Genomic DNA, 19,948 nt, shown 5'->3' with positions numbered 1-19,948 from the left:
TTGGTAAACTTTTGGTACAACTTTTTGCAACCATCAATATCATGTTACGTCATGGCTGATGACCTGTTGAGGATACGATGTTAGTCGTTTAAAAATCTTGATTTCAATTCTATATTATTGCCCACCGAAGTGGGACTATCGAAAAATGTTGATGAGACTCATCAATTTGGTCTTCTCCACGGATATCTTTAGTAAAAGGCGAAAGATATGTGCGTGAGCTGAAGAAAACCCAGAGCTGTGTGAACAAAGAGTCCTTTTCAAGCAGACCTCATTGAGAAATAATCACTTGTGGTTTAAAAATCAGGGTAAATCTGAGGAATTCTGCAGGAAAAAAGTGAAAAAATTGTCACTGACCTGGCGTTGAACCACCATGCTTGGCATTAGAACTTTGGTAAACTTTTGGTACAACTTTTTGCAACCATCAATATCATGTTACGTCATGGCTGATGACCTGTTGAGGATACGATGTTAGTCGTTTAAAAATCTTGATTTCAATTCTATATTATTGCCCACCGAAGTGGGACTATCGAAAAATGTTGATGAGACTCATCAATTTGGTCTTCTCCACGGATATCTTTAGTAAAAGGCGAAAGATATGTGCGTGAGCTGAAGAAAACCCAGAGCTGTGTGAACAAAGAGTCCTTTTCAAGCAGACCTCATTGAGAAATAATCACTTGTGGTTTAAAAATCAGGGTAAATCTGAGGAATTCTGCAGGAAAAAAGTGAAAAAATTGTCACTGACCTGGCGTTGAACCACCATGCTTGGCATTAGAACTTTGGTAAACTTTTGGTACAACTTTTTGCAACCATCAATATCATGTTACGTCATGGCTGATGACCTGTTGAGGATACGATGTTAGTCGTTTAAAAATCTTGATTTCAATTCTATATTATTGCCCACCGAAGTGGGACTATCGAAAAATGTTGATGAGACTCATCAATTTGGTCTTCTCCACGGATATCTTTAGTAAAAGGCGAAAGATATGTGCGTGAGCTGAAGAAAACCCAGAGCTGTGTGAACAAAGAGTCCTTTTCAAGCAGACCTCATTGAGAAATAATCACTTGTGGTTTAAAAATCAGGGTAAATCTGAGGAATTCTGCAGGAAAAAAGTGAAAAAATTGTCACTGACCTGGCGTTGAACCACCATGCTTGGCATTAGAACTTTGGTAAACTTTTGGTACAACTTTTTGCAACCATCAATATCATGTTACGTCATGGCTGATGACCTGTTGAGGATACGATGTTAGTCGTTTAAAAATCTTGATTTCAATTCTATATTATTGCCCACCGAAGTGGGACTATCGAAAAATGTTGATGAGACTCATCAATTTGGTCTTCTCCACGGATATCTTTAGTAAAAGGCGAAAGATATGTGCGTGAGCTGAAGAAAACCCAGAGCTGTGTGAACAAAGAGTCCTTTTCAAGCAGACCTCATTGAGAAATAATCACTTGTGGTTAAAAAATCAGGGTAAATCTGAGGAATTCTGCAGGAAAAAAGTGAAAAAATTGTCACTGACCTGGCGTTGAACCACCATGCTTGGCATTAGAACTTTGGTAAACTTTTGGTACAACTTTTTGCAACCATCAATATCATGTTACGTCATGGCTGATGACCTGTTGAGGATACGATGTTAGTCGTTTAAAAATCTTGATTTCAATTCTATATTATTGCCCACCGAAGTGGGACTATCGAAAAATGTTGATGAGACTCATCAATTTGGTCTTCTCCACGGATATCTTTAGTAAAAGGCGAAAGATATGTGCGTGAGCTGAAGAAAACCCAGAGCTGTGTGAACAAAGAGTCCTTTTCAAGCAGACCTCATTGAGAAATAATCACTTGTGGTTAAAAATCAGGGTAAATCTGAGGAATTCTGCAGGAAAAAAGTGAAAAAATTGTCACTGACCTGGCGTTGAACCACCATGCTTGGCATTAGAACTTTGGTAAACTTTTGGTACAACTTTTTGCAACCATCAATATCATGTTACGTCATGGCTGATGACCTGTTGAGGATACGATGTTAGTCGTTTAAAAATCTTGATTTCAATTCTATATTATTGCCCACCGAAGTGGGACTATCGAAAAATGTTGATGAGACTCATCAATTTGGTCTTCTCCACGGATATCTTTAGTAAAAGGCGAAAGATATGTGCGTGAGCTGAAGAAAACCCAGAGCTGTGTGAACAAAGAGTCCTTTTCAAGCAGACCTCATTGAGAAATAATCACTTGTGGTTAAAAATCAGGGTAAATCTGAGGAATTCTGCAGGAAAAAAGTGAAAAAATTGTCACTGACCTGGCGTTGAACCACCATGCTTGGCATTAGAACTTTGGTAAACTTTTGGTACAACTTTTTGCAACCATCAATATCATGTTACGTCATGGCTGATGACCTGTTGAGGATACGATGTTAGTCGTTTAAAAATCTTGATTTCAATTCTATATTATTGCCCACCGAAGTGGGACTATCGAAAAATGTTGATGAGACTCATCAATTTGGTCTTCTCCACGGATATCTTTAGTAAAAGGCGAAAGATATGTGCGTGAGCTGAAGAAAACCCAGAGCTGTGTGAACAAAGAGTCCTTTTCAAGCAGACCTCATTGAGAAATAATCACTTGTGGTTTAAAAATCAGGGTAAATCTGAGGAATTCTGCAGGAAAAAAGTGAAAAAATTGTCACTGACCTGGCGTTGAACCACCATGCTTGGCATTAGAACTTTGGTAAACTTTTGGTACAACTTTTTGCAACCATCAATATCATGTTACGTCATGGCTGATGACCTGTTGAGGATACGATGTTAGTCGTTTAAAAATCTTGATTTCAATTCTATATTATTGCCCACCGAAGTGGGACTATCGAAAAATGTTGATGAGACTCATCAATTTGGTCTTCTCCACGGATATCTTTAGTAAAAGGCGAAAGATATGTGCGTGAGCTGAAGAAAACCCAGAGCTGTGTGAACAAAGAGTCCTTTTCAAGCAGACCTCATTGAGAAATAATCACTTGTGGTTTAAAAATCAGGGTAAATCTGAGGAATTCTGCAGGAAAAAAGTGAAAAAATTGTCACTGACCTGGCGTTGAACCACCATGCTTGGCATTAGAACTTTGGTAAACTTTTGGTACAACTTTTTGCAACCATCAATATCATGTTACGTCATGGCTGATGACCTGTTGAGGATACGATGTTAGTCGTTTAAAAATCTTGATTTCAATTCTATATTATTGCCCACCGAAGTGGGACTATCGAAAAATGTTGATGAGACTCATCAATTTGGTCTTCTCCACGGATATCTTTAGTAAAAGGCGAAAGATATGTGCGTGAGCTGAAGAAAACCCAGAGCTGTGTGAACAAAGAGTCCTTTTCAAGCAGACCTCATTGAGAAATAATCACTTGTGGTTTAAAAATCAGGGTAAATCTGAGGAATTCTGCAGGAAAAAAGTGAAAAAATTGTCACTGACCTGGCGTTGAACCACCATGCTTGGCATTAGAACTTTGGTAAACTTTTGGTACAACTTTTTGCAACCATCAATATCATGTTACGTCATGGCTGATGACCTGTTGAGGATACGATGTTAGTCGTTTAAAAATCTTGATTTCAATTCTATATTATTGCCCACCGAAGTGGGACTATCGAAAAATGTTGATGAGACTCATCAATTTGGTCTTCTCCACGGATATCTTTAGTAAAAGGCGAAAGATATGTGCGTGAGCTGAAGAAAACCCAGAGCTGTGTGAACAAAGAGTCCTTTTCAAGCAGACCTCATTGAGAAATAATCACTTGTGGTTTAAAAATCAGGGTAAATCTGAGGAATTCTGCAGGAAAAAAGTGAAAAAATTGTCACTGACCTGGCGTTGAACCACCATGCTTGGCATTAGAACTTTGGTAAACTTTTGGTACAACTTTTTGCAATGGTACAACTTTTTGCAACCATCAATATCATGTTACGTCATGGCTGATGACCTGTTGAGGATACGATGTTAGTCGTTTAAAAATCTTGATTTCAATTCTATATTATTGCCCACCGAAGTGGGACTATCGAAAAATGTTGATGAGACTCATCAATTTGGTCTTCTCCACGGATATCTTTAGTAAAAGGCGAAAGATATGTGCGTGAGCTGAAGAAAACCCAGAGCTGTGTGAACAAAGAGTCCTTTTCAAGCAGACCTCATTGAGAAATAATCACTTGTGGTTTAAAAATCAGGGTAAATCTGAGGAATTCTGCAGGAAAAAAGTGAAAAAATTCTCACTGACCTGGCGTTGAACCACCATGCTTGGCATTAGAACTTTGGTAAACTTTTGGTACAACTTTTTGCAACCATCAATATCATGTTACGTCATGGCTGATGACCTGTTGAGGATACGATGTTAGTCGTTTAAAAATCTTGATTTCAATTCTATATTATTGCCCACCGAAGTGGGACTATCGAAAAATGTTGATGAGACTCATCAATTTGGTCTTCTCCACGGATATCTTTAGTAAAAGGCGAAAGATATGTGCGTGAGCTGAAGAAAACCCAGAGCTGTGTGAACAAAGAGTCCTTTTCAAGCAGACCTCATTGAGAAATAATCACTTGTGGTTTAAAAATCAGGGTAAATCTGAGGAATTCTGCAGGAAAAAAGTGAAAAAATTGTCACTGACCTGGCGTTGAACCACCATGCTTGGCATTAGAACTTTGGTAAACTTTTGGTACAACTTTTTGCAACCATCAATATCATGTTACGTCATGGCTGATGACCTGTTGAGGATACGATGTTAGTCGTTTAAAAATCTTGATTTCAATTCTATATTATTGCCCACCGAAGTGGGGACTATCGAAAAATGTTGATGAGACTCATCAATTTGGTCTTCTCCACGGATATCTTTAGTAAAAGGCGAAAGATATGTGCGTGAGCTGAAGAAAACCCAGAGCTGTGTGAACAAAGAGTCCTTTTCAAGCAGACCTCATTGAGAAATAATCACTTGTGGTTTAAAAATCAGGGTAAATCTGAGGAATTCTGCAGGAAAAAAGTGAAAAAATTGTCACTGACCTGGCGTTGAACCACCATGCTTGGCATTAGAACTTTGGTAAACTTTTGGTACAACTTTTTGCAACCATCAATATCATGTTACGTCATGGCTGATGACCTGTTGAGGATACGATGTTAGTCGTTTAAAAATCTTGATTTCAATTCTATATTATTGCCCACCGAAGTGGGACTATCGAAAAATGTTGATGAGACTCATCAATTTGGTCTTCTCCACGGATATCTTTAGTAAAAGGCGAAAGATATGTGCGTGAGCTGAAGAAAACCCAGAGCTGTGTGAACAAAGAGTCCTTTTCAAGCAGACCTCATTGAGAAATAATCACTTGTGGTTTAAAAATCAGGGTAAATCTGAGGAATTCTGCAGGAAAAAAGTGAAAAAATTGTCACTGACCTGGCGTTGAACCACCATGCTTGGCATTAGAACTTTGGTAAACTTATGGTACAACTTTTTGCAACCATCAATATCATGTTACGTCATGGCTGATGACCTGTTGAGGATACGATGTTAGTCGTTTAAAAATCTTGATTTCAATTCTATATTATTGCCCACCGAAGTGGGACTATCGAAAAATGTTGATGAGACTCATCAATTTGGTCTTCTCCACGGATATCTTTAGTAAAAGGCGAAAGATATGTGCGTGAGCTGAAGAAAACCCAGAGCTGTGTGAACAAAGAGTCCTTTTCAAGCAGACCTCATTGAGATAAAATTATTAATCCTTTTGAGATAGTAAGGACAGTGATTGTTATCATATATCCATAGGTCCTAAGGTCGTAAGTCGTAAGTCGAATGTTAAAGCTCAGAGTTAAAACTCTACATTTCGGAAGTAATCTAAATCACTTAAAAATCGTTTGTGGTTTCAAAGTTTTACGAGGATTTTAACTGTTCATGAAATTTTGATTGACTGATCTAGAAGAATAGTTTTAGAAAAATCATTTCATCAATAACTAGCGGTCGTAGATGATGTTAAAGACGACTTTTCACTGAATCATTAGCTTCATTGAGGGCAACACTTCTTAAGATATGTTTAAAAAGTTATCTCAGTCGTTGAGACGACTTCATCCTCTAGTACAGGGTGTCCGGAAAAAAAGTATCAAGTCGTACCACTTCTATGGAAAGAAAGTTCTTGTGTGTGTTTCACTAAATTTTCAATGTTTATCAAAGTTTTTCTCTGTATAAAATAACTTTTACAAAAAACAATTCTCAATAACTTTAACGAGGCTCCCCCAGTCGACCCTCAATTCACGTATTCACGTGCAAATATTTGCCAATTCACGTATTCACGCTCGAAAAAAACCATTTTCACGTTCACGCAGTAATTTTGCTTTCAATTTTTTTGTTAAACGATTGTGACCTCATTGGGCTAAATATGGCCTCCTTTAAAGCTGTTTGATCTATTTTTATACTAACAATTTTCGCCAAAATGAAGTTCTCTGTAGTTTTGTCACCTTATTCTCGATAGCGTCGACCCTTTCGGGCAATGTTTACAAAAAACTACCACACTACCTCTCTGGCGTACAGTGGTATAAACTCTGCCTGAATTTACTTGTTGAGGGAGGCAAATGCAAAGTTAAGCCTTAGCTTTAAGGATTTTCCCCGGATTTTCTTCATCGCAGACCCATATAAAAATCTTTTATATTGAGGATAACTTTTAAATGGAGGTCTGGCAAAAACCTGGTATGGCGAGCGAAGTACCTGTTGTACACGTTGCGGCGTCACAAGAGTTTCTTCTGCATGTTTGATGATGCATTCATGCAAGATTTTTTAGAACTACTTACTTTTGCAAATCATTGAAGGAGCAAATACCCTTCCATGTCTCCAAGTTAATGCAGTATCATTTTGTGTACTACATTTAGTAACAATATAAGTGACTACAGAAAGACGACCATCATTAGCGCCGACGAAGAAAATTTGCTCATTTAGACTATTTTGTTTGGCTCAAAACGTGCTCGTTAGATGCAGTATTTGCATCACAAAAGTTTGTTTATCTTTAAATTTTACAAAGTTTTTATTATTTACAATGACAATACGTCAATATGATATCCAAGATTATGCGAGCGAAGCGAGCAAGACAATTTTACAGAATTAGGTTTATTTAGTTTTGTTATACATAGTCAATTATTTGCTTTTCACGTTCACGCTCAAAATCTCGATTCACGAATTCACGCTGGAAAAATCTTATTTTCACGTTCACGCTGATATCTCAACTCACGTATTCACGCGCCGAAAAAGTCCAATTCACGTATTCACGACAGAAAAAAGGGTCATTCACGTGTCACGCCGGCCACTGGGGGAGCCCCTTTAACGTCGTGAAAATTTTAAAGAAAGCTAATTATTTTTAATCACAATGACTGTTGTAAAAACAATTATTGTGTTGGTACATTTTGATAAACACACGCAACAAATTTCTACTCAGAATTCTGTTTCAACTTAGTCTGAATCTACAAAACCACAGGTAGTATAAGGAGCACGAATCCGTTAGTGGATGCCAGCAGCCTAGTTTCAACTCGATACATTTTTTTCGGGACACCCTGTACAATGTTATGTAATCAGCTCTGGTTGAAATAATAAATCACATCCTTGTTCAAATACATTAGGAAAGTACAATTTATTCTCTACTGTTAATCATCTTTTATCGTAGATATCACAAGATTGACTGACATAATATGTTTGGAGTAATTCTTTTTTTCTATATTTTGAAATTTGTTCCCCTCCAGGGGATTAAGGCGGGATCAAAATGCTTGCAACGCTACAAATCATTTTCAGAAGCTCATTTTGGGCTCAAACAAAGCGTATGACTAAGTAGAATAGAATTCAGTCTAGGCAGATGTTTTTTCACTTTGAAATTTTGCGTAATTCGCAAAAATCCTCAATTTTGCGCTATTTTGATGACGTCATAAAAATTAAAATCCCAATAACTTTTGATACAATTATCAAAATAATTTCAAATTTTGACCAAAGATGCATATCAATAATGTTTTCAGAATTAGATAAAAAAATTTATGAAATTTGATGACGTCATCACTTTTAAGGCAAAAAAATTAAATCCTCAAAAAATGCTGACGTCATCAAGATTTTGAAAATTTTTGAATTTTTTTTGAAAATTTGCATTGAAATGCATCTTTGGTGAAAGTTTGAAATTATTTTGATGATTCTATCAAAAGTTATTTGAATTTCAATTTTTATGACGTCATCAAAATAGCGCAAAATTGAGGATTTTTGCGAATTACGCAAAATTTCAAAATGAAAAAACATCTGCCTAGACTGAATCTTATTTTAATTAGTTATACGCTTCGTTTGAGCCCAAAAGGAGCTTCTGAAAATGATTTGTAACGTTGCAAGAATTTTGACCTCCACGAACCCGCCTTATTCCCGTGGAGCCGGGGGGGGGGGGCACTCGATTTTGAAATCGACCGTGCGTTCGGCCAAAAATCAGGCCCCTTGCATTGCAGGAAGAATTTGGCTGAAAATCGACGGGAAATCGACCCTTATAGTGCAATTTTGAATAAAACAGGCAGAAAACTGTTGCTTTTTAATGAAACAATATTCAAAAGAATCCCGCGACAGTTAAAATTTGAGGTATTTTGGATCTAAACTCAGATGAAAAGCCAACATTTTTGAAGTTGCTAGAAATATTTGGCTCTAAATCCAAAAGCAACTTTTTGGTTGATGTCTGGAAAACCCTTACTCTTGCCTCCAGACGTCCCCCCCGCTAATTGTCAAATGAAACCCCCCCCCCCGCTCTTATTAAGACCCCCCCCCCCACTAATTAAATTCGAATAATTTAATATTTTATTACAGTGTAGATAGACCTTAAACTTGTTAAAATTTTCCTTTTTGTTGGTATTGGTTTTTATTTTACGTGTTCATTTGTTAAAGTTTCTTTTTTGTTGTTGAAATTGATCAACGATGTAAAAAGTAGTCAATTTGTCTAAAGATTGGTACCTTTATCTTTTGAAAAAAATTCCAAAATTTGCAGTAAATAACAATTCAAATTTTCTATCAATTCAGTGGATGTCAAAAAGTGTGTCAAAATCTAGCTAAAAGCATAACACGCACTGCACACAGAGCTTTTTAATAGAGTGCTCATTTCAATAGGAAAACAATGGCTGTTCTCTTGGGAGAAGTGCCTTCTAGAGGTAGTTGGTTATCTATTATTTTTACATCGTTGAATTGATATCAGTTTAAAAAAATTCTTTGTTCAAAATACCCCCTTCTTATTCCATCCCCCCTGCTTATTAGAATTTAGAAAATTTTCCTACCCCCCCTGCTTATTCAGACCCCCCCCCGTCTATTCGGGAGACAAGAGTAGCAACACCAGCCCTGGATCGTAAATTGCGATTGCTTATAAATAAATGTGTACGATTCTTCCGAGACTTTAAAATGTGAAATGAGTTTCTCCAAGAGAAATCTTTTCACTGACTCATAAGTGTCCAAATCTTCAACTCTTTAAAATGCATTCCTGATTGTAGAAAATCTATGTGTGTTGATTGGAAAAGCTTCGATCGACAGAAGATTTGTCTTCAAATCTAAAGTTGCGTTGAAATTTCCAAGGACCAACACCAGTATACAATGCTGAGGGATAGTTTAAGTTAGTCGAGTTTGGTTGTATATAGTTTTATTTATAACTTTTTGGAGCACTTTCTGACAGAAAGTTAAAGTTATCCGGACAGTGTTTCAGAGCTTTGACCCGAATAGAAGAGGTATAAATACACCCCCTTCTCACAGATATAAATAATCGACCGGAACTTGATGGTGATTGGTATTCCCTTATCTGATATTCCGATGGCGGATTGGCGGTCGCCCACGCTAAAGGAGTGGGCCAATTTCCCATCCGAGAGGAATGATAGTCGGCCTTTGATGTGCCACATCCCAGTCGGGTTCAACAGCCCTTGTGCGTAAAACTATAAATATTTCACTTGGACCCGCAAATCCCCGAAAACGAGAGCTGGGTTACCATAGACCTCCCGCTACAAAATTCTCGACGTGGTCTCTCAAAATTCCGTAATGTAAACCTTCCAGGTGTTGAAAATTTTCCCGACCTTTAGAGCTTTAGCGTGTCGGATGAAAATTTCACCATCTGGGTGCCAGATAAGGTATTCCCATATTTTTTGTAGCTGGGGATTTCAATTCTTTTGTTTTCAAGTCAAAAATTGAGTGGGGATGTGAAAAATAGCATAATATTTTGCAGTGAGGATTTACCCTCAGTATCAGAGGTTGAGTTTTCAAAGAATATTTCAACCTCTGAAGACCAATAATAGAAATTTTATCGCGCATGTGTTAATCACTGTATAATTTAATAGGATTAACTTTCGCGAGATTAAATTTCGCGATTTCGCGAATTTTTGCCATTTTCGCGAAATTAAAACTCGCGAAAACGCGTGAGATTCCTGAATCGCGAAATTAAATCCACCACAAAACTTCTAAAATCGTATTTTCGGCGGAGAAACTAATTCCAAGTCTCCATTTATGGCAAAAAATCGCTATTTTCAGCTGTTTTCTGGCTTATTCGCGAAATTAAATCCACGCGAAATTTTTCAAAACTCTGACTCGCGAAATTAAATCCAGAAAATTTCGTGATTTTTTTAGCTCGCGAAATTTAATCACACGAAATTTAATCCGGTTAAAGTAGAAAGAATCAAAGATGAAGAGTAAATATTACCATATTAATGTCTAGCAGACTGCATCAGTATGCAGTTTATTATTCACGAATTCCCCAGAAACCTCCCCTCCAAGTGTAATTGAAATGAGTTTCTTTCGAAAGAAATCTTTTACATGATTCCCAAATGTATAGCAGTAGTTACTAAACTATTAATTATGGAAATGCTATTTTAATTGAATCGAAATAATAGAAGACTTTATGCTATGATTCTCTATCACTGACTCTTTTTAAAAAGCATTGAAGACATCTTTGAGTTGTGTTTTCAACGACGGGAATATGGTTAATTTGATTATTATCAGTGGGGAAAAAATGGAGAATTATTTCCCAGTGGGTCTGTGAGAAGGGGGAAAATTGTCACAATTCCCCTAAACACGTAACTTTCCAAGGTAAAGCGTATAAACCAACCGAAGCTAAACTCTTAATGAGTCTAGATCGGTAGACAGAACTGGTAATCAAAATCAGATCTCGCCCCGAATCGAGACCAAATACCAAAAAAATATAAAAGGAACAACAAAAAGGATACTCCATGAAGAATCCAGGTGGATCAGGGCCTTAAAATGTTCTAATAACATAAGAAAAACGAAAATCACAAAATAGTTAGTCCACGTTAATGATAACATAACTTCAAGATCGTACGTACGTACCACTTCTAGAAAGATGAATTCACCTTGAAATCTCTGTTGAAATCTATGAAAATACAATACTGGTGGTTGTTCTCTGTGAAAAAAAAACTATAAAAAGAGGGAGGTCATTATTAATTTTGGGCTGGATCCCCCAAAAGCCCTAGGAAAATGAAGGTTTTGGTACTTTTTTCATATTCCGCAAGAATAGAATGGCAGATTAAATTGATTTGTATGAACAGTATACTGTAGTGCGTAAATTTAAGGCCCCATATTTTATCAAATTACCATAGGCAATAAATTTGGCTCGTTGACAGGAAATTTTTCCCCGGGAATTTGGAAATTTGCCACTTAGGAAATTCGCCCCGGGAAAGATAAAATCGCCTTTGGGCGTTAGGGGTGATAAAAGGTAGGAAACTAGTAGCACCCATTTCGCTTTTTTCAGGTTTTCACACGACAACGTTAAATGAACATACGTAATATTTTATTACACAACTGATACACTTTAATCTGGCGCAAAAGAAACAGAAAAGCTTAGCAAGCAAATAATAAAATTTTCGCGTTTCTGTACTTTCATAAAAAATCTGGTAATATAGATTACATACTATATTTACTATTAGTATGTTATATATTCTTATCTTATTTGGTAGCGAGTTTAAATAATTACGCATGGTTTGTGAGAAATTATATCTGGTTCGAGAATAAAGAGAACATTGACGTGTAAGAGAAATATGTCACTTATATTTTACCACTCTAGGCAGACAGGATTTCGTGGAAACTTTAAATGTGACCATAACTTCGATAGATTTTATGCTCAAAATTAATGAAAATGTCACTAAAAATACCTTCTTGAAAAGTAAAAAGTTGGTCAGTGAGTTTGAGACCTTGTTCTCAGCTTCTCATCTACTTTTTCGAGGTTCACTTATTATGTATCAGATAATATTCTATAGATATATGTAATAAAACCTATGGGAAAAATCAAAATATAATAGACACATTCTTTTTCACCGTTCAGCACATATACAGTAAAACCTGGAGTACACGGGGATAAAGCAAACATGCTATGTCGGTTTGAGTGTGCTGCAGAACGTAAATTTTATGTTGTTCTGTCGCAGGTAAATATGACACGGTATTAACACGATAGTTAAAATTTGACCATGTTGGAAAAAGGTTTACAGAAATTTCGACCCTGTCAGATTCAAAAATTTTTCTTCTTTTTATAAGGTAAAAGCTGGATCAGTATTATTCCAGAAAAAAGTTTTGTCGTTTCTTCATGGTCAAACTCTCTTCCAGTATTTTTTCGAAATTTTTGAGACCCTCTGGGTTTTCGGCATATTTCACAGATTTGCCTCCTTAGAGGTATCATCCTGGGAGTTCACGAAATGTCACTGAGTTTTCAGATGCTTTGAGGGCAGCCCATAGATCATTCCTAGAAAGAACCCGATTCTATTAAGGGCATTTCTTCAGAAAATAAATAGCTGGGATTTTTACCATCTTTTTAAAAATGATGTAAAGATGATGAGGTTAAAGACCAACATGATAAAAGTTACACAGGAAAGAATTAAGGCTGATTAACCAACAAAGGAAGCTAAACAAATAACGTTTCTGTTTCAAAGGTGATCCGTGTGCAATCTGTTTAAATAAGGATTCGCAAATATAAATTTGTTTACAATCGTGAAAAAGGTCATTCCGTTACTTTTCACACTACACACTAAATACCGCCACGCACGAGCCTCTGTATGCATCAATAATTTGCTGACTACACGTTTTTTTTTTTTTTAAGAAACTAGTTTTACCAAGCAGCCTCAATGTTTCTTAAGAAATGGGCTCTTCCAGAAAAATCCGTTCATGGGGGGTGGAGGATATATTATTTTTTTCATGAATCACCCCTGGACATTTTGATTTTAAGCCCCCTGGACACGGGTTATTCCCCTGGACAAACATCAAATCAACCCCTTGGACACAAAAAATTACCCCTGGACATTGGAATTTACCCCCTGGACATTGCAATTTTTTGGTATTTTTTCAATACCCCTGGACAATTCATCCTCCACCCCCCATGAACGAATTTTTTCTGGAAAAGCCCAATCGGCCTTTTGAGCCTTAAATGTTTCTTACATGTTTCTAAACTTTTTGATATAATCAGCCTAATTTTCATGCAAAGATTCGAAGGTTCTAAAAACACAGAGTTAAAAAATGTTATTTTCTCATTCTCAGCCTCAGCATGTTTCTTAGATGTTTCTTAGTTTTTTGGCATTCTGAGCCTCATGTTTCTTAAAAGTGTGTTTCTTAAAAAAAAACAAACGTGTAAACAGCTTTGTTTGCATTTGAGTAATATTTGACGGCTGAATATGATATAAATGACATTACACTCATTTTTTTTATAAGCATAACGTTTATAAGGATACTGAAGCTCAAATTTCCAGAAAAATTAAGCATATGCTAAGCATACCTTGAGGCTCAGCCAAAGAAATTTTTAGAATCATAATTTCCAAAACTTCAGAAAATAACAGAAGAATAGAATGTCTTCATTTCTCTCAAGATTGAAGAGAGGGGAAAATGCGCGAAAATTTTTACCCCCCCCCCCCCTCCATAATTTTTTTACCAAGCATATGGTTAAGCATAAGTCGAGGCTCAAAATTGAGCTTTAAGCATAGTGAGCTTCAGCCGAAATTTACCGTATGCTTATAAAAAAAATGAGTGTACTCACTTTGATGACGTGCTTGTGAGGCATAAATTGGGAAGATACTAGTTGAATGTAAAATACCTTAAATGTCTCTTGTCGACTGACGAGATATCCCACCCAGGTCCGAAAATGTACCCTACGTGGGACTCGCGCTTTTAAAAAAATTTACGAAAAAGTGACCCTGAATGGGACTTAAAAATTCCGAAAATTTTCTCAAAACGTTCCACTCTCAAAACGTTCTACTTTGTTCCAAAAATTTCCAAAAAGGGCGATGGTTTATTTTGATAAAAAAAGGTACCCCGACCGCGTCATTATTTTTATGATTCTGTGGTACCAGATAGGAATACAATCATATGCAAGAGGTCCACATGAACAACCCTTTGCGAAAGCCTCCAAATCTATCAAAGGGATGTTTACGTGCACCAGACTACTGCTTTTCCTTAGCACCCATAAAACTTAATACACACCCTTCTGACAGACCCGGTAGCATTTTTTCAGCCAGTGGGGATAAAAATACGGGCTGAAATTCGATGGGGATAGAAATTCCTCATATTTTTTATGGCTAGGGTTGGGTTTTAATTCTTTTGTTTTCAAGTCAGAAAATTCAGTGGGGATGGGAAAAATAGTAAATATTTTGCAATGAGGTTTATTTGATTATTTTCAGCGGGGACCAAAAAACTGAGGATAATTCTTAACCAGGGCGATATTTTGGACAATTTTTCCAGTAAGAAGGGGTCCAAGTGGGTCTGTGAGAAGGGGGTGTCTTATTATGTAGACTAACAAAAAGTGGTGGGATGGTATAGTACTTGGTATATCTAATTCTTGGGCCGATACACGTTTTTTATATAAGAACATGCAAAAAACTTTTTAAGCCGGGTGTTCTAACTTTTTGATTTAAGCCTAAAAATGTTCTTAACATATTCTTATTTTCAGCATTTCGTGAGTTTTTTTGCCCATTTTCTTACGAAATTGAGTGGAGAGAAAAACCCGTGCAATATATTTGATTAATGTTATATTTAAGGGAGAAGTAGCAGAATTACCAAATTCATCATTCATCCGTGGAAGGGGGAAGTCAATTTGACATACGATTTAATTCTTATGTTTTTCTCATCTTCAAATATAGAATGATATCATTTTTCAATGAATAACAACATAAAGAATTTCATTCCGGAAATTACACGAACGAATTTACGATGCAGCCAAACTTAGTATATCTTGTTCGGCTGCCGGTAAATTCGCCTCTTTCAAACTTAGTATCAACAAAGCGAAGAACAAAATGGCGGTCTCCGACAGTGAACTTTTTAAAATGGACCAAGAAAAAGCTGACAATATCAACAAGATCATGCTTAACCAAAACGAACAGAATGCGAATTCAAATAAAACACCTGATAACCCAAATGATGGTACAGGTAGTTCGACAGAGGTTCAACCCAAAGAGAGGGAACCTTCCACGAAGAGGAAAAGGAAATATGCCTACTCTTCATCATCTGAAGAAGAGGATTCTTCATCCAGCGAAAGTGATAATGGTGAATCATCAAGCTCGGAGAGTTCATCCTCCAGCAACAACAGTTCACTTGAAGAGTCGTCCAATGAGTTAGAATCAAGTGATTCAGACACCCAAAGAAGGAAAAACAAAAAGAAGAAAGGTCATAAACGTAAGAAGAACAAACGTAGTCGTACTGAATCCAAATCCAACAAAGAAGACCGTTTCAACCCAACCAGTCAAGAGGAGAAGACATCATGGAAATTATCCAAATCTAAAGCGTCCTACGTGAGGAAGAATTTTAACACCTACATTTCCGAGAAAACCCTCAAAGACTCTATACTAGAGAAATATCCAGTGCCAAAGAATGCGGGAAAACCAAAGGAATTAGATACTTTCATGAAAGATATGTATTACGATTCAAAGAAAAATTTTGTCTGCGAATCGGACAAAAAACTGAGAAAAGTACAACAAAAGTTATATGATGTAATGGGGCCACTTGGAACACTTTGGAAAAATCTGAGCAAGACCAAGAAGAACTCCACTAAGACTGTTTCAGGGCCAGAAATTATTGAACTATTAGATCAATCAGTTGTGTTGTTAGGCCAAGCCAACAACTCACTCAACTTCATTCGTCGCCTAACTGGACTCACCTCCTTGGGAATTGACAAGATCCAAGCTGCTTCCATGTTAAAAGAATCCTCAGAGGATTTTAAACCGAAATCGGACAAATTATTTGGTAAAAACTTCTACAAAACTTTGAAACACAGATCCAAAGATCTCAAGCTGTCAAGATCACTAATCCGTGACTTAAAGAAGAAGCCCAATCGACAAGGCCCCTCTGGCAAAGGGGCACCCTCATTACACCACCATCAGAACCGTGCACAAGAAGAAGGTCAACGACCCCAGAGAGAGGACCGTCACAACAACAGAAATTATAGAGGTGAGAGAAAGTCCAAAAGAGACTCAATCTCCCTATCTCAAAAGTCCTGTAGCTCCAAGTCTAAACTTAATGGAAAAAAGAGATCTCTCAAACACAAAATCAATAAGAGGTCTAAAAAATGTACACCCTGTTCTCTTAAATCTGATAAAAACAAGCAAAGAAATAACAAAGCCCCTTGCGGGAAGATTAAAATATTTTTCGGAAAACTGGGAGAAACTTACAACAGACCAGTGGATATTACAAACAATCAGGGGAATGACACTAGACCTAATAAATATTCCAAGGCAAAAAGTCTCTCCAAAAGACATAAACATGCCAAAAGAACAGAGAGAACTTGTAGACCTGGAGATAACAGAACTTTTGAGAAAGGGAGCAATTTACCCTGTAAAAGCAGAGACAGGCCAATTCGTGAGCACAATCTTTCTAAGGGAAAAGAAAAACGGGAAACAAAGACCAATAATAAATCTAAAGAATCTAAACTCCTACATTGTGTACGAAAAATTCAAAATGGAGGGGTTAAAACAAATGACAGAGATGTTAAAAAAGGGAGATTTAATGGTGAAGTTGGACATGAAAGATGCCTACTTCAACCTTCCAATCCGCTCAGATTATCGGAAATTTGTGAGGTTTACCTGGAAAGGTTGCCTGTACGAGTTTGCCTGTCTCTGCTTCGGACTTGCACCAGGCCCAAGAATATTTACAAAAATTTTGAAAGTCCCTGTTCAGTTTCTACGCAGGCTGAACATCCGGCTAGTAATTTACTTAGACGACATACTGGTCATGGGGGAAAACCTAGAAACCGTACTCCAGGCCAGGGATACGATCATTTACCTCCTTCAAAACTTGGGGTTTGTAATAAATCAGGAGAAATCAGTGATGGAACCTACAGTGGAAATAGAATTTTTGGGAATGTTAATAAATTCAGAGGAAATGACTATCTCCTTACCAGAGGAAAAAATAGAGAACATAGTGGGACTCTGCCAAAAAGTTTTGCAGTCAAAGGAAATAACCCTCAGGGAACTTTCGAAACTGATAGGAAAATTGACTTCCACTTATGCGGCAGTTCTCCCTGCCCCATTGAATTGCAAATTCTTGCAAATGAACCTAATAAAGGGCTTAAAAAATCAACTGAGCTACGAGACAACAGTCAAGTTAGATCGGCAAGGGAAATTGGAATTAGATTGGTGGATAGAGAACCTAAAACTCCAGAACGGGAGAAAAATCAATTTGGGCCCACCAGACCTAATAATTCAATCGGACGCGGCCAAAACAGGGGGATGGGGAGCCCATTGCCAAGGAAAAAAGACAGGGGGCCAATGGAACCAATGGGAAAACCAGCAACACATAAACATTCAAGAAACGATAGCAGCAGAACTTGCAATAAGGACTTTTACAAAATTGAAAAAGCCCAAAAGACTGCACCTTCAGATAGACAACACAGTAGCCTTGAGTTGTATATTGAAGATGGGCAGCACCAAAAACGAGATTCTGACCCAGTATGCGAAAAGGATTTGGGATTACCTTCTAAAACACCAGATCATGATTACTGTGGAGTACCTCCCAAGTCACCTGAACAAAGAGGCGGACAGGGAATCCAGACGGGGTCTGGACCGCAGCGAGTGGAAACTAGACCCAAAAGTTTTCAGGGAAACATGCAAAAAATTTCAATTCCAACCGACAATAGATCTGTTTGCCTCCCGACACTCATTTCAAATGACCCCTTTTGTGTCCTGGAAGCCAGACCCATACGCACTAGCAACGGATGCAATGCAAATGTGTTGGACCCAAAGGAAACCTTACGCATTCCCTCCATTTTCACTAATTGGCAGGGTATTAGAAAAGGTGGACCAAGAGGAGGGGAACATGGTACTAATAGCCCCTATTTGGCAAACACAGACATGGTACCCGAAGCTAGTGGAAATGTGTGTCAGAAGACCCATTCTTCTTCCAACGACGGGGGAAATCCTGAGAGACCCAAAGGGAAACAAACATCCAATTGGGGGAGACCTTGAGACTAGGAGCATGGCTAATCTCTGGGGTAAACATCTTAAGACAGGAATTTCAGAAGGGGCAACCCAGCTTATTGCAGATGCCCGATCTAGAGGTACAAAGGCTGCTTACGAATCGTCCTGGAAACGGTGGAGCAGCTGGTGTGAGCAAAGGAAGGTTGATCCTATTCGATGTGCTATAGAAGAGGTCCTAGAATTTCTCACAAAATGCTTCAACGAAGGTCAACAATATAGAACCATTAATAAACATAGATCAGCAATTTCAGCCCTCCATGAAGAAATAGAAGGAGTGGCAGTAGGGAAAAACCCACTTGTATGCAAACTAATGAAAGGTGTCTCTAACAACCGCCCACCCAAACCCAGACTGGTGTTTGTGTGGGATGTGAAACAAGTTCTAGATTTTATCAAGGGTATGGGCAAGTCCTGTAATCTGAGCAACAAGAATCTGTCCCTTAAATGTGTGGCTTTACTGTCAATTTGCCTGATAAACAGGGGTTCCGAAATAGGGAAACTAAGAAAGGAATACATGTTTGAGGCTCAAGATTGTGTAGTCTTTGGAATTGAAGGACGAGTAAAACACTCACAAACAGGGAAAGCTAACTCCAACATCAAAGTTTATAAGTTTCCAGAGGACTCAGATCTGTGCCCAGTCGAAACTTTGAAAACGTACTTAGAAAGAACAAAACCCTGGAGGAAAGAAGAGGGTAGTGGGATTTTCCTAAGCTATGTTAAACCCCATGACCAGGTTTCGAAGAAGACGATAGCTAGATGGTTACTAACGATGTTAGAAAAAGCAGGGATCCCAACATCAAAATTCACGGCACATTCTTTTAGGTCGGCTGGATCGTCTAAAGCTAGAGCCCTAGGGGTGTCATTAAAAGACATTTTGAAACAAGGCAGTTGGAAAAGTCAAACTGTTTGGGAAAGACATTATAATAAGGCTATTATAGATCTCTCATCATTTCAATCTTCCATACTAAAATCCTCCAATAACAAGCTTTAAACAGAGGCGAATTTACCGGCAGCCGAACAAGATATACTAAGTTTGGCTGCATCGTAAATTCGTTCGTGTAATTTCCGGAATGAAATTACAAAATTACCTTAGGGCATAGCCTGACAGGTAATTAAGATTTCATAAGGAAATTACACGAACGAATTTACGCCCACCCACCGCAACCCGTGGGATTTCATATGGAAGACTTATTAAACAAATTTTGTTTCTACAGGTTCGAATGGTTCAAACAGAAGAGGTCGTGGAGGACCACGCAGAGGAAGATAATTTACAGTTTACTTCACTCATTATTTTATTACATGTAAAATACATTTGAACAAAGCATAAATCGAATAATGTCTATTTTCTTGGTCGACTTAAAAAATTTTTCAAAGGCTCATTTACCGGCGCTCGAACAAGATATACTAAGTTTGGCTGCATCGTAAATTCGTTCGTGTAATTTCCTTATGAAATCTTAATTACCTGTCAGGCTATGCCCTAAGGTAATTTTGTAATTATCGTCATCATTTCA

General features: G+C 37.5%; 1 protein-coding gene and 15 non-coding genes across 16 annotated transcripts; 1 reads left to right on the top strand and 15 right to left on the bottom strand.

Moving 5' to 3' along the window:
• Positions 1-117: 117 nt before the first annotated feature.
• On the bottom strand, positions 118-238 carry LOC136808077 (U5 spliceosomal RNA). Its single transcript, XR_010846790.1, has one exon. It is a non-coding gene; the product is annotated as a U5 spliceosomal RNA (small nuclear RNA).
• A 267-nt stretch (positions 239-505) lies between these two features.
• On the bottom strand, positions 506-626 carry LOC136808076 (U5 spliceosomal RNA). The gene has a single exon (XR_010846789.1). It is a non-coding gene; the product is annotated as a U5 spliceosomal RNA (small nuclear RNA).
• A 267-nt stretch (positions 627-893) lies between these two features.
• On the bottom strand, positions 894-1,014 carry LOC136808074 (U5 spliceosomal RNA). The gene has a single exon (XR_010846787.1). It is a non-coding gene; the product is annotated as a U5 spliceosomal RNA (small nuclear RNA).
• A 267-nt stretch (positions 1,015-1,281) lies between these two features.
• On the bottom strand, positions 1,282-1,402 carry LOC136808073 (U5 spliceosomal RNA). Its single transcript, XR_010846786.1, has one exon. It is a non-coding gene; the product is annotated as a U5 spliceosomal RNA (small nuclear RNA).
• A 267-nt stretch (positions 1,403-1,669) lies between these two features.
• Positions 1,670-1,790, bottom strand: LOC136808072 (U5 spliceosomal RNA). Its single transcript, XR_010846785.1, has one exon. It is a non-coding gene; the product is annotated as a U5 spliceosomal RNA (small nuclear RNA).
• A 266-nt stretch (positions 1,791-2,056) lies between these two features.
• LOC136808071 (U5 spliceosomal RNA) lies at positions 2,057-2,177 on the bottom strand. Its single transcript, XR_010846784.1, has one exon. It is a non-coding gene; the product is annotated as a U5 spliceosomal RNA (small nuclear RNA).
• Positions 2,178-2,443: 266 nt separating this feature from the next.
• LOC136808070 (U5 spliceosomal RNA) lies at positions 2,444-2,564 on the bottom strand. Its single transcript, XR_010846783.1, has one exon. It is a non-coding gene; the product is annotated as a U5 spliceosomal RNA (small nuclear RNA).
• A 267-nt stretch (positions 2,565-2,831) lies between these two features.
• On the bottom strand, positions 2,832-2,952 carry LOC136808069 (U5 spliceosomal RNA). Its single transcript, XR_010846782.1, has one exon. It is a non-coding gene; the product is annotated as a U5 spliceosomal RNA (small nuclear RNA).
• Positions 2,953-3,219: 267 nt separating this feature from the next.
• On the bottom strand, positions 3,220-3,340 carry LOC136808068 (U5 spliceosomal RNA). The gene has a single exon (XR_010846781.1). It is a non-coding gene; the product is annotated as a U5 spliceosomal RNA (small nuclear RNA).
• A 267-nt stretch (positions 3,341-3,607) lies between these two features.
• On the bottom strand, positions 3,608-3,728 carry LOC136808056 (U5 spliceosomal RNA). Its single transcript, XR_010846771.1, has one exon. It is a non-coding gene; the product is annotated as a U5 spliceosomal RNA (small nuclear RNA).
• A 285-nt stretch (positions 3,729-4,013) lies between these two features.
• LOC136808044 (U5 spliceosomal RNA) lies at positions 4,014-4,134 on the bottom strand. Its single transcript, XR_010846760.1, has one exon. It is a non-coding gene; the product is annotated as a U5 spliceosomal RNA (small nuclear RNA).
• Positions 4,135-4,401: 267 nt separating this feature from the next.
• LOC136808032 (U5 spliceosomal RNA) lies at positions 4,402-4,522 on the bottom strand. Its single transcript, XR_010846749.1, has one exon. It is a non-coding gene; the product is annotated as a U5 spliceosomal RNA (small nuclear RNA).
• Positions 4,523-4,790: 268 nt separating this feature from the next.
• Positions 4,791-4,911, bottom strand: LOC136808088 (U5 spliceosomal RNA). The gene has a single exon (XR_010846799.1). It is a non-coding gene; the product is annotated as a U5 spliceosomal RNA (small nuclear RNA).
• A 267-nt stretch (positions 4,912-5,178) lies between these two features.
• LOC136808111 (U5 spliceosomal RNA) lies at positions 5,179-5,299 on the bottom strand. The gene has a single exon (XR_010846821.1). It is a non-coding gene; the product is annotated as a U5 spliceosomal RNA (small nuclear RNA).
• A 267-nt stretch (positions 5,300-5,566) lies between these two features.
• On the bottom strand, positions 5,567-5,687 carry LOC136808100 (U5 spliceosomal RNA). The gene has a single exon (XR_010846810.1). It is a non-coding gene; the product is annotated as a U5 spliceosomal RNA (small nuclear RNA).
• A 9,579-nt stretch (positions 5,688-15,266) lies between these two features.
• Positions 15,267-19,704, top strand: LOC136807861 (cylicin-2-like). The gene is made up of 2 exons (XM_067064481.1): positions 15,267-16,416; positions 19,652-19,704. Exons 1-2 carry the CDS (start codon positions 15,267-15,269, stop codon positions 19,702-19,704), a joined length of 1,203 nt encoding a protein of 400 aa, XP_066920582.1.
• Positions 19,705-19,948: the final 244 nt, after the last annotated feature.

The sequence above is a fragment of the Clytia hemisphaerica genome, unplaced genomic scaffold (assembly GCF_902728285.1).
Source record: "Clytia hemisphaerica strain Z4C2 unplaced genomic scaffold, Clytia hemisphaerica genome assembly, whole genome shotgun sequence".
Taxonomy (NCBI): domain Eukaryota; kingdom Metazoa; phylum Cnidaria; class Hydrozoa; order Leptothecata; family Clytiidae; genus Clytia; species Clytia hemisphaerica.
The sequence above is the reverse complement of the archived record's forward strand: the minus strand, read 5'-3'. Positions and strand labels throughout refer to the sequence as shown.